The following is a 13,519-nucleotide window of genomic DNA, read 5'->3' on the forward strand; positions in this document are numbered from 1 at the left end:
AAGAAACCAAGAAAATCTTTTGTAATTCAGATGGTTGATTTTAACAATTAGCCTTTAAAATAGACACATATAAAAAAGAGAAGGAAATGGGGTTTGTCCTAAGATGTATTAAAACTTGTAATAAAGTAACTGATACACTGTGCTAGTACATTAATGGTCATATTTATACTATTTATTTACTATATATCTATTTTATATCAGTATATAATATAGATATATACATTATCTTTATAATCAGTTATTTCATATACGGCTATAATTAAGACAGCAATGGGAAGACAGATCAACAGCACATGATAGAATCCAGAACAAAAATCCAGATTTATATGGATACCTATTTGATGAAGTGGACATTACAAGTCTGTGGGGGGAAGATGGGGAAATCACTTATTACATTTGCTATGTGGTGAGCTAGGGAGAGTGAACCAGTCCCAAGATGGAGAAATCTGGGGCAGGTGGTGGCCCAAAGTGGTACTTTGCTAACGAGTTTCCAGGTAACACAGATGCTGTGGATCCGAACCACAGCTGGGGCACACTGGCCTGGACAGACTGCACCCCCATAGTTCCCGGTCAACCTGTAAATTCCATAGAGAGGTGCGGGGGGAGGAAGGTGAGCTGTGCTGGGTGGTTTGGGGTTGGGGTGACTGCTGGGAGCTCTCCACAGTGTTGGCAGTTCCTTGGCAGCTTCCCTTTTTTTAAAAAATTTTATTTTATTATGTAATGTTAATCATCATACATTACATCATTCGTTTTTGATGCAGTGTTCCGTGATTCATTGTTTGTGCATAACACCCAGTGCTCCATGCAGAATGTGCCCTCTTTAATACCCACCACCAGGCTAATCCATCCTCCCATCCCGCTCCCCTCTAGAACCCTCAGTTTGTTTCTCAGAGTCCATCGTCTCTCATGGTTCGTCTCCCCCTCCGATTTCCCCCCTTCATTCTTCCCTTCCTACTATCTTGTTGTTGTTGTTGTTGTTTTTCTAAAAGAGCTCAGCAACTGCCTCAAGAATGTGTGCAGCAGGATTCGGGCCCGGGCTTGGAATGCACATCTGTGAGGCACCGATCCTACTATGGGGCCAGAAGACCTGGATTTCTCCTCCACCACCTGTGGGACCAATGCAGTCCGTCAGGGGCACCACAGCCTACCAAGGACTTTCTTCTGATAACTGGGTTTTCAAACTCAGTTATGTTCCTGCTCCTGTAAAAAAAATGGCAAGGCTGATTTATTTTCCTGTGAGGTTTATATTTTCGAAGGATCATGTCCACGTCCCAACTGGCTTCCTCGGCTCCCCAGATTAAATGTTCCTCATTGTTCAGCGTGTGGTATGGTGTTAAACATGTCGCCTTGTTTTTTATTAGCAATTCTCAACTGTCCGACTTCTCTAGCCTTCCAAGATGCTCCTTCCTCAGCATAGTTCCAGTGAATTCCTCCAGTGCCTGTCTTTGCCCAACGTCCTGCTCAGCGACAGGAAATGCCCCCAATTCACCCAGTTCTTTCACCTACTCATCTGAATGAGGATTCTTCCCCAAATCCAGGTTCTTCTGCAGCATTCCCAAATGGATTCCTGGTAGAGATTTTAAACTCTGAGGGAGAGGTTAGTGAGAAGCCAGGAACTGAAAAATCAAAGCCATTCCTTTTAAGCTTCATTGTCTCTGGATTATTTGAGGTCTGACAATCAGCCTCTTATCACAGTATATTATTAAATCTAAAATGGAAATGACCACTCTTGGTAAAATGCCCCTTCATGTCACCCGAACTTGGTGCTGCTCACGACAAAGCTGGGAATGGCCTCCATGCTTGTCCATCACCTCACCTGTCTTTGCTTCCACAGACTCATGCTCTTCAGAAACGCACCCCACCGTCACATAAATCAGGTGACAAAGAAGTGAAAAGAAGAAATTTGCTGCCAAAAAATTAAGAAGACAGATGCAATCGATTTAATCTCTTTTCCCCCCTAACTCAGATACTGTTTCTATTTGGTTCCCTTCTAATGTCATTTACCCTGATCCCCAGTTTCAGGACATAACTGGTAGAGGAAAGTACAGATTCTTCCGTATGTCAAAGGCCCTGTGAAGGTTGCCTTGATGGATCATCACACAAGAAGTGATGGGGTCCTTCCTGGCTGAGACTGGCCCCCCGAGGTCTGGGGCAGGTCACACACCACAGTGGGCATTTGATAAACACGGTGATAGGAGGGAATGTGCTCTGCCTGGCATGTCTGAACGTATTCAGTGCAGACTCTGAGACTTTCTTCTCCACAGTTCCCGGAGGATACATCTGGTGATGCCAAACTGGTGGGCAGCAGGGAAGGAATCCCAACTATTAGGGCTGGTCTCAGGCCCATCCACACCAGCTCTTGGAGACTCTGTGCTTTTGGCCTGGTGATCAGCTTTCATAAATCAACTCACTCCACCTCTCTTTGCTTTACGATCTCTTCCGTGGCTTGTCAATAAAGTTCTGTAGCTTTACGTTCTTAATAATTGGCCCCAAAGCACAGGCTGTAAATCTGTCTACCACAACCTGCTTTTTAAACAGGAAATTTCAGACCTCAGCTTGCTGAATTTCTCATCCAAGCGTTTGAAGGTATCTCTCCCCTCTTTTCGTACAAATGCAAGGGAAGCTGCTGACGCCCCATTTTCCAGGAGGCAACATTCCTGCTACCCAGGGGCAGTGTTCCCAAAAGTCTTTCATTCTTCCCTGGATTTCTTGTGAAGTCACTGCTTTTGGTTTCCAAGCCTTCATTTCTCCATGCTAGCTCTATGGATTTTTCTCTTTCCTCACCACTTCTAACATTTCCTGGCTGCCTGTGCAAATCTCATTACGTTCCTGGTCAGTCGATGGCCTCTGTGCCTTGCCCCTCTTCACCCCCCACTCTCAGGATAACCGGCTACCTCCAGGCCACAGCAGGGCCCCAGCAGTCTTCACTCCAGAAATTTCATCCCCTGAATATTCTTTCAAACCCTTCACCTTGTCCCCGAAGCCTTTGTTGAACATCCTCTCTTTCTCTCTCTCTCTTGCCAGGGCTGCCTAGGGTGCAGGTGAGGGTGCTCCTGATGCTGTCCTGTGTCCCCTTTCTCGAGAGGCAGGTAAGAGTGTGAGGGCTCCGGGCAGAGGTACCAGACTCATCGGTGGCTGGCTTGGTCCTCACGAGACTGGTCATATCACCCCCTGGGGAAAGCCATGACTTCACGGCTTCAGTGTTTCCACTCACCAGGACTTTCCACTTCTGTTCCAATGTTGGATTGTTTAAGTCTTCAAAAATTTAATAGAAATGCACATTACCCATCCTTGTGGGTGTTTCACAGGGGTTTTTAGAAAGGCACAAAAGGACTATACTCTAATTAGATTTTTCTTAGTCAAAACCGAACTTTTTTCTCAGCCACATTTAACACTTGATTCCTCAGTGATGGGAAATGCCTCGTTAGTCCAGGAATTGTAATGTGGAGAAGCAAGGGCTCTGCAGTCTCTTGGTGCTGGTCTCTTCCATGACTAATGTCTCATTGTGTGGTGATTTTCTTAACAGTGGCAACGTGTGTCTCTTGTAGGGCTGGACTGCTCTGAGCGCACTGCTTGGGAGCAGGAGTGGCGGGAAAGTGAGGTAAGAGCATGGCCCGATCTCAGGGGAGGGCGCCTGAAGCTCCGCTCTCTGCCACAGCTCACAGCCTTTCCAGAAACAGGAAGATGGAAACCTTAGCACATGCTTCTCTTCTTTAAAAAAACAACAACTCAACTCTGATCTGTTCCCTGAGCGAGGTTCCGGGGAAATGGGACAGGAATAACCTGACAGTAGAGAGCAGAATGCCCATGTGAGGAAAATTCAGTAGAGGGAAGTGTTAAAATACAGTCCAACAGTGGTCAGGGAAGTCTTCAGGGAGTTGGGGGCTTTGTGAGTTAAGTCTTGTGAGAAGAGAGAAGGAGTGGTAAGAACAAAACTGTGGAAGTAAGAAGGGATGGGGCAGTGCTTTTCAACAGTCCGTCAGGCTAAAATCACCTCAGATGTCTGTTTATAATGCAAGCCCCCGGGTCGTACCCCCAGAGATGGGGTTAGAAGTTCTGCCGTGATCTCAGGAATTGGGAAACTTAATAATCCTCAGGAGCCCTAGTTGAGATGGCACTCAGGCTACAAACATCATGGAAACCATGGCAGGCAGTTTCAGGTCGAGTACCTCAGTTTGGTTTAAATTTTCCATGTAGAGCAGGATTTGTACACCAAATACCCACAGGAGTTAGACTGGGACAGGTAGTGAGAGGAGTTAATAGGATATAAAGCCAAATGTAAAAACTCTCTCTTACTGTTCTTCAAGTGACAGCAACCACATCACCCCAGCAATGACTGGCCTGCAGGAATATGCACCCAAGGCACCAGAGATTTCCATTTTCAAGAGAAGCCTGAAACTTGGGCTTTATATAAATCCTCTTCCAATTATTAAAGGATGGATTAAAACGCCATGAGCACCCAGCAATTCCACGATGGCCGCTGGTTGGCAAGATCAGAGGGGCAGAATAAAATCTTATCGTATTTGGACTTGAATGATGGATGACAACTGTATTTATTCTAGTAGACAATGAAAAGCAGTCAAAGGTTTTGGAGTAGAGTAGGGATGTGAACAAGAGTGCTTTAAGAAAATCCACATGGCTATTGAGTATCCTTGGGATGGAGCGGAGATGTGGCCTCAGTGAGGAGAGTAGTGTGGAGTTTCTTCCAACTGGGCAAAGGGAATAGAGAAGAAAGGGGGCTGTGAAAGATGCTGGGGAGTAAGAGGTCAGGAGATATGATTAGCTATGGGAAGAGGAGGGGGAAAGGAATCATCCAGAGTCCTTTACGTCTAAATGTGTGCTACCTGGAACCGTCCTTTCTCTTTAATATATACTTATGTTTCAGCTTCTCTCATTCTGCAAAAATATCATTTAGGTTGTGCTCTGATAAGTGTCTGCTTAGTACATAAATTTAGAGTCATTTCTTTAGGGGAAAGAAAAAAAAGCACAGACAAAATATTTTATAGTATCTATAATAAATGCAAAGAAATCAATACAAACAAAACTTGGCTTTAGCAAACTGTACATACATAAATATCTCTTTTTTTACTGTAACATTCAACTTTTTTTCACATAAAGCCTTCCATGATTGTATTTATTACATCCAGTTTTACTTTATACCTTTACAAAAAGTGCCTTTTAGATTTACAGCTTGTGCTTCTAAAGCAAAGGTTAGAACATCATGCCCCAAAGGAAAGCAAGGTAAAAAGAAAGGTGCCATATAAGCTCTTAAAAACTGTATGTTACGAGGTTCTAAAATCTCCTCAGCACTGGTTGGTTGGTAGATTGTTCGATGCCAACATGGCACTCAGGGAGAGTCCTTTACTGAATGGATGGAGCAGCACCGTGGGAGAGCTGCTCAGACAGTCTACTGAAGTCCTCGGGTATGCACAGAATGAGCCAACGGCCCAGAATTCATGCGTCCAGAGAACGTTGGAGGTCCTTAATCTCATTAGTGCTGAGGCTCAGAGTTTCAAACAAAATTTCTTCCCAACCTATTGTCTGTCTGCTCTCCTCCTGTCATTGTTTACCATCCACCTCCGAAGGCATGATTTGCACACACGGGATACGGAGGAGAGCTAAAGCTGCCACGCTGAGGGCATTCGCCAAGATTCAGGTCCTGTTTTCGCTAGTTTGGGGTCGCTTTTGGCCAGCTCCTCCTTGTGCTACCAGCACGCTGCAGATGGCATCTGCTTGGTTCAGAGCGGAGGAGGGCCATTTGTGTATCTGAGCATGGGGTGGAATGATCGGGCAAAGTTGTTGGAGAGGGCACAACTATAGTCTTCCTCTGACATTGGTACAAGGCAGGCGAGCCCGATGAGGAGCAGCAGGAGAAGCTGGAGTGGAAGAGCCGCTCGGAGGACTCTGAATAAGAAGGCTCGGCCGGACCGAGCTGGCCGAGGCTCAGAAAGGGAGGAATCGGAGCCACCTTTTATGGACCTGAGAGGAGAATCAACATAAATAACTCAAATATCTCAAATGCTGGATGGATGCTGCTTTTTGCTTTCTCACCTTCCAGGAAGCCAAAGGACCATGCCCAACCCAGCCCAACCCAACCCAACCCAGCAATTAGCTGGCAGCCTTCTGCAGTATGCCAAGGTGATCTCCCCACCACCACATCAAGAATTTTTTTGGACACTTCACTGATGAAAAATAAACATTTAGTCAGTCAACTAACGGCAACGAATTGGGTTCAAATCCCATCCCTTAATTTGGTAAAACATTTTCCATCAACAAAGATAACCGCTCTCCACACATCCTACCAGCATAGATTAAGTAGATCCAGGATAATTAAAATGTGGATGTTTGATGCAGGACATTTTTAGTTTAAGAGTATCAGTAGCACCATTAGGCAAAATTAGTTGCTGTCAGAATTATGCAAAGTATCCCATCTTGCCATCCTGGATGTGCCAAAATCTATGCAGCAAGGTTAAGAACAGCGGCAGCCATCTTGCAGAGACTCACGAAGTTTAAATAATCTTAGAGTATACCCTGGTTTCATCTTGCACTGAATCAGCATCTGACCCAGACCCAAGTGGGTTCTAAAGCTGTATGTACAAGGGTGGTGGCAGAGTTAGCCTACAGAACACTTGTGTGGGACGGCGTAGATTCTAGGCCGATCCTATCTATCGCTAGCTCTGTGACTTTGGGAAACACCTTTCCTGAGAGCAGATTATCTTCTTGAAGGTTCCTTCTAGACTCAAAGTTCCAAGTTTTCCTATCTGCTTCCATTTTCCCATCTACTTATAAATAGTGCATTAGAGATTAAGTATGAATTTCAGCACTCATAAGAAAGACTGCAAAATTCTGAAAATGGAAGTAAGTCCTGGGTAAGGTGCACTATTTTCTCTTTGTGGGCATCCATTAATGTCTTATTTGGTTACCAGTAGGAAAGTTGTAGAAGGAAATGTTATTTACAAGAGGCATTTTGTACACACGCACACACACACGCACACAAAACAGTGCAGGAACAAAAAGAATGTATGTACCAATGAGAGGCATTTCCCCATACCTACAATGAATTCCCTAATGGTTATAATATCACTAAGGGTAAGGACACTGAATGTGAGGCCACTGGAGAAATAGGAAGGTGTAAGAACTATATTGGTTCCTCTGTCCATTTTTCTCATAAAAAATATTATGTTTCCAGCTATCCTACTAGCCATTAATTTCTGAAAACAGATTACATTCATATCAGTGAGGGATACGGGCTAGCACCAAAGAAAATAAATGTTAAGATAAAAAACAGACGTAAACCCCTTAAAAAGGAACAGAGGGAGTACTCAAAGCTTTCTTATTACACTGTCAAAGACAAATGTGAGACAAGCGGACTAGCCCTGCAGAAGCTCCAAACAGCCACGTACCACTGCGTTTCTAGTACATTTCTTGCAGTGTCATAAAAAAAACCAAATCATTGGCTCAAACTGGGACTGTATTCTTGTCCGAAGCCTACGACTAACATCTGTGTAACCTTGAACAACTCACTTCACCTCTGAGTGCCAACTGCTTCAAACCCTCCGAATTAGATTAGATGGTCTTCCGACTCGAAAGTTCCGTATTTTATATATTTTAAGTCTTCTACTAGTTGGTCAGTACAGTCAACCAACTGAGAGGCCATAAGAGTTTAATCACCATCTAGTGGTCAAACTGATTAACTGCCCTTACGCTAAGGCCAGTGAGTTATTCCTCATGAACTGAATAGGAAAGGCTGTATTTTTTGTGAAAAGAGCATAAATGAGGTATGCCACATAACTATCAGTGGGAGGAGAAAACAGAAACTCCTCAAGCTACCAAATTATAAAATATTCAGGTTGAAATAAAGCCTTAGAGAATATATAATCCATCTTCTAACTTTATACATAAGTGGCTAAGGAGAGTTAACTTTTACTCTTCTAATTGCTGGGCAACACCCTAAGCATTTATCTTATTCTCTCACTTAATCCCCATGATAGTCTCTGTGTGTTCATTATCTTCACTTTATAGATGATGAAAAAGGAGACTCTGAGAGATAAAGTAGCTAGCTCAAGGTTATACAGTTAGCAAGTGGCAGAATTAAGATTTCAACCCTGAGATTTTTAGGTCCCAGAACTTGGACCCTATGGATAGGGTCAACCACTTGCCCCAAATCGTACAATTAAATGAAGAGCTCTAGCAGGGAGTCAGGGTTCCCAAGTCCCGCCCTACCACGCTCTCTGCAACATTCTGTTGTTTGATGACACGAATGGAGGTTGTCCAGGCCATACTTATGTACCTCACATGTAGAAGCAAAAAAAACAATACTCGTATCCTAAAATATTTGGAGGTGAGTGGTTTCCTTGTGTCTGAAATAAATGCCTCTAATTGTAAAGCCTTACAGTATTATACACATCAAGTCAGTATTACGGACATGAGGGCATTTTGTTTTGAGGCAATTGTAAAATCGTGGGCAAGTAATTTAGTCTCTCTTGTCTTCAGTTTTCTCATTTGCAAAGACAAGGGGTGCATTAATACCCTCAAATCGATTTGGCTCTAACAGTTTATGAATTCAATGGTTTGCCTTAAAGTGTCTTGAGAAGAATGGGATAGCTACCCATGAACTCTGGATTGAATTTTCCTTCAATATATCTTTCCTTTGACCTGAAAATATGCCATGGGAAACAACACTCACTACCTGTCACTGGATGAGTTATAACAGGAGCACCAAAGACAGCTCCACATTTCCTCATTATTCAATATTTAAATAAAATGAAGGCAATTTCTAAAAGTCTTCTTCTTTAGAAGATATTTAAGGACACTATGGGCAAGTTTATGCATTCACTTAATAATACAATGTGACTGACAGAGATGAATAGCCCTTGTTTGTCAATTATTATCTTCTTTGAGCGAGTAAGCCAAAGATCAAGATCAAAACAGGGGCTGCACTTTGACAAGCCCACTCCTGAGAAAAACTAGAAAGGTCACCATCTTTGGAATATGGGCTCATGTGTTATAGAGTCTGTTGAAGGACATGGCACAGTGAACAGCATCAGAGCATTTCTTATTAAAATTTAATTAGCATGTGCCTTCTAATGTTGAAGAATGCTAACCTAGGGAGAAGTAATGGGTTGAGATATGGACAGAGAGAACACACAGTGCTTAGTGGGCTTCCATGCAGTTGACTGCTCTTGGAAATGTCCACTGTATCTACTGAGAAAAATGCCACCCCCTTGGGGCAATTATCAGGGTTTCAGCATGCCCAAAATTGCCTCTTCTTAGGATGAACCTGTACTTGAGCTTCTAGTACCAACAGGATAATGGTGCAGGGGGGAAAAGGGTACTTTTAATATTTATCTGTTGACCTAAGAGCACCTGTTTCAAGAGTCTTGGGAAAGTTGACAAGGGAAAGAACAAAGACTACTCATTAACTAGTCACTCATCACTCTTCAATGGCCTTATTACATAAATAGACATGAGCTGAGATTGTCTTTCTAGAGGAAAAACGAAATGTGTGAACTTATCCAAGGAACTTAATTGATGGAGCTATTTCAGATCATTCTGTCCAGCAAAAATGTGCTTTATTCTCTCCAAGTAAATATTTAGTTTATCATTTTTCTCACTCCCCTCACCCATTCAAATTTCTGGGTAAATAACTGCCCAGGAGTTGTTTCATCTCTTTCCCCAAATACATATAGTTGTGGGAGAAGGAACATGGCAGGGGAGGAAGCAAGAGTACATAACAACACACCACACAAAAGAAAGTCTGACCCAGGGTTGTAAAAAGCCTGAATAGCATGCACAAAGTATGACTCATCTCAAAAATTTTACATAATCTAGGAGAATAAAACGAATTACTTCTGGGCACAAATTATTTAAAGGCACATGAAAAGAAACTTTCAATTCGTTTTGTTACTTGTTAGCTAACACCGGCAGTGTGGTAACAGGAATTTATTGTGAGAAAATATCTAGGTTGCGTACCATCTTGTTGCCTGCTCTGGTGCGGATGGTCTTTGTTCCCTGCATGTGTGGTTCAGAAGACAAATTTCCAGAATCAATTTAGGATTTCAGTCTCCTTTTTCAAAAAATGAACTGGCTGGTCCTAAGCAGTGTCAGGCAGGCTGTGGGAGCCCAAGCCCTAAAACTGTTGTGCAAAGGAGCAGCCCCCCCACCGCTCCGGCAGAGGGAAGTGATTTACAAACTAGGATCCAGAGTCAGGTAAACCTGGTTCAAATCTTTAATCTTCGGGCTTCTAATCTTCAGTGTCCTTGTCTGTGAACTTGGGAATACAGCCATACCATGGGGATGTGGTAAGAGTTAAACGAGGTGGCAGATATACAATGCTTAGCATAGCGCTTAAGGCACATTAAGTGCTAAATAAATGTCACAATTTATCATTATTGTCTTATCATCATTGTTAATGCAAAGGTGTGCTAATTCATACCATTAGGGACTGGTTGTATGCAGCCTTGTCTCCCAGGAGAATAGTTCTGATTTATTAGTAGTGCTTTCAAAGATGTGATACATTTGCCAAAGTGGCTGACTTGTTCCTGGGAAACACTGGGAATGCATACTTCAAAACATTATAAAAGAAACATACTGGTGCCTTACCCTATAGCTGCTCTCAGCCTTGGTGCCCAGCCTGTCCTAGAAGTATACCCCATAGGCTGAAGCTCTCTAAATGCTATGGATAAGGAGATTCCCCAGGGAGGAGCCTAACAGAAAAGACTTGAAAAAAAATTCCATAAGAAACTGAACAGTGTTTAGAGTGAAGTGTTCACAGTTTTCCCCCTCCCTTCCATTTATTGTTCCACTTTAGTTCTCTCTGTAGAAGGTGCCAGAGACCAAAGGTGTCCAAGGAAATTTTGCATGTTAGAATTTTTAAAATTTCTTTTAGAATTTTTGGTTAAGTTTTAGAATGAAGTCATTGCTTCACTGTATCCAGACTACAGAGCAATTATTCCTTTGCCTTGCTGGAAACTGGAGTAAAATCTCATTTGTCAACTTCAAATAATCCACAGTAGAGTTGAAAAGACTTGTTGGTGATTGAGTCAGACGATTTTAAGTCAAAAATAGAAAAAAAAAGTCCAGCTGGACCATCATAAACAGGGCTTCTTAAACCTCTTTAATCTAAAAACTGATGAATAATCATTATGAATGTATGCACAGATATTTTTTAAATGTTTATAATTTTTAAGGAGTCTTGAGGAGCTCCTTGTAATTGATTTAGGGCATCTGTACATTCTGACACATGGCAGGAACGATACGGTAGTAATTTTGCAAGCCCAGTGCCTACACATAGTAGGTATACAGTAAATATTGGCATCAATCGGTATGTAGGCATAGAATATTACATAAGAGGACACAGAACTGTGGCTATAAAACCAACCTGAAATCATATATAGCAGATAAGCAACTGTATTATTAACATCAGACCTTAAACAACAAAATAATATAAGAACCCCCTTCCTTCAAACGGATACCCTGTTTCTTCCAACTCAGCCTCTTTCCTCTCTTAGAAAGAATATGTGTCTAAAATTTTCCATTGTAGATCGCTGGGGTCAACATTCTAAATCGTTTGTGCTTTCAAATTTGCTGGACCAGTGCAAGATCAAACACAAGGTACACTCAAGTCTCAATGTAAAGGAACACCGTGACAGCCTGGATTATGAGTGAAGTTAATTCTTTCCCAGCAGACTCCGCATTCCATTGTCGGGGTTGGGTCCACCCCAAACAGAGGTGCCAAGAAGTTAAGAAGTCCAAGAATGTTCAACCACAACCTGTCTGCCAAGGTGTTTGATGAAGTTTGCCATTCAGGTGTCGCTCATTTGTATTCCAGACCCTGTACGTAACAAAGTAAACACCGTGCTGTATGCTCAGAAAGATGTTAATGAACAGCGCTGGACAGAGCAGAGCTGAAAGGCGCCTGTGAATGTGGCTGTCCCAGCTGCAAAGCCCCCGTAGGAGACATGTTGAAGCACTTGCTGCCCTAAGAAACGATGCCTTGGGCATTTTCAGAAGACCCCGTGCGACTGAAAGAGTTGGGGTTGCAGATTGATGTGGTATTTGGGAACCAAAGGGTGGTTGCTATTGGTGTTGCATAATAATGTAAGAGCCTTTCCCCTTCTCATCACCGTCAGTTATGTCGACCAAAGAATTGATCTCTGGTATCCTAATAGGGCTGCTATGGGGACAGTCCCCATCTCTGTTCATGGCATATTGGCAATTTGTGGGGAGAAGATGGACAAAACAATGATCTGTCTATAGTAGATGACTGGCTTTTCTTGTAGGGGACTAAGAGAACCTCAGAGCACCTGTGGAAGTCCATCCTTCTCTTCAAAAATCCTTGTGAGTTTTTCTCCATTCATATTTCATTACTGGTTTATTATGGACAAAAAGCCCCCACAAAATTGTCAAACCAAACCAAAGGGAAAGGAAAAAAAAAAAAAGCACAGTAAAGGGAGGCTTAAAACCAAAAGCACATCAAAGTACGTTCTGCATTGCTTCAGCTGAGTAGGAATGACCAAATCAAATATCCAGTCCCTTCAGCACGCAGCTGGAAAGTGAAAACTATTACTCAGGGGTTGTTTACAGCTCTACACTTCCTTACCCCTCACCCTCCTTTCAGGAATTTAGATTCCAGCTCAGTGGGGATAAGTTTCCAGAGGGGCAAACTACTTTAACAGTGAACTGCTTGGGATTGGAATGAAAAAATCAGTTCTAGGGACAGTATTTTCATTTTTTAAAAAGTTGTCTGGGGAAACATGAACTGATTAGTGAAAAGGCAGGGAAGCACAGACATCACACCAACAACGAAGAAGGCAAAGCACCGCTAACTGCAGAAACAAGGGATTGTGGGAAGCCAGGCGTAAAGCACGGAGTGGCAGCTGTGAGTGGGCTCTCTGGACGTCCCCGGGCAGGGGCACTGACTGCCCTTGTTTCTAGCATGAGAGAGTTTGCCAAGTGTCAGGAAGGTGAGTGACTGAGTGTGCTGGCAGAAGAGAAGTTTTAGGATAAGCAAAAGAGAGAAGGTGCTTATAAATTTTAAATAATACCAAATTAGGACTTGCCATTTTGAGAATTCAAAACCCACAATCTGGATAAAACATGAAAATAAAATAAAAAGCTGGGGATGTTAGTATATTTTATTCAGATTTGTGGGTTCTGTGAGTGGTAAAATAATTCATTGATCTATTACCTGTCTTATTGTAAAATCTAGAAATAAAGAGGATGATGAAAGTCTGCCATGAATCAAATGGAGGCTGAGCCATCTACTGCGCTGAATCCTTAAGTGCACACAGAATACGATGTGATGAAAAGTACCAGATGGCCTATGTCTAGTTAGATATAATTCTGGTGGGATCCAAATATTTTGTGCTCTGAGCTTTACTTATACTTTGCCCTTAGAAAAGTCTCTTCCAATTTATTAGGAAAAGGGTGTGCGGATGAAACAAGTAATTTCTCAACTACCCTGAGGCAGACCAGATAGAGGCCTACCTAAATCATGGACAATTTTCATCATCCTCTT

General features: G+C 42.6%; 1 protein-coding gene across 2 annotated transcripts in view; it reads right to left on the minus strand.

The window, feature by feature from the left end:
- Positions 1 to 4,996: 4,996 nt before the first annotated feature.
- SYNE1 (spectrin repeat containing nuclear envelope protein 1) overlaps positions 4,997 to 13,519 on the minus strand; it is a 428,272-nt gene continuing 419,749 nt past the window's right edge. Inside the window, exon 146 of one of the 2 annotated variants that reach the window (XM_034991032.1) lies at positions 4,997 to 5,979. In XM_034991032.1, the coding sequence (XP_034846923.1) occupies positions 5,739 to 5,979 (241 nt within the window). In that variant the 3' untranslated portion in view covers positions 4,997 to 5,738. The remainder of the gene's footprint in view (positions 5,980 to 13,519) is intronic. The other variant, XM_034991031.1, reaches the window with a different exon arrangement.

Source organism: Mirounga leonina, unplaced genomic scaffold (assembly GCF_011800145.1).
Source record: "Mirounga leonina isolate KUSES-001 unplaced genomic scaffold, KU_Mleo_1.0 Mir_53, whole genome shotgun sequence".
NCBI classification, from domain to species: Eukaryota; Metazoa; Chordata; class Mammalia; order Carnivora; family Phocidae; genus Mirounga; species Mirounga leonina.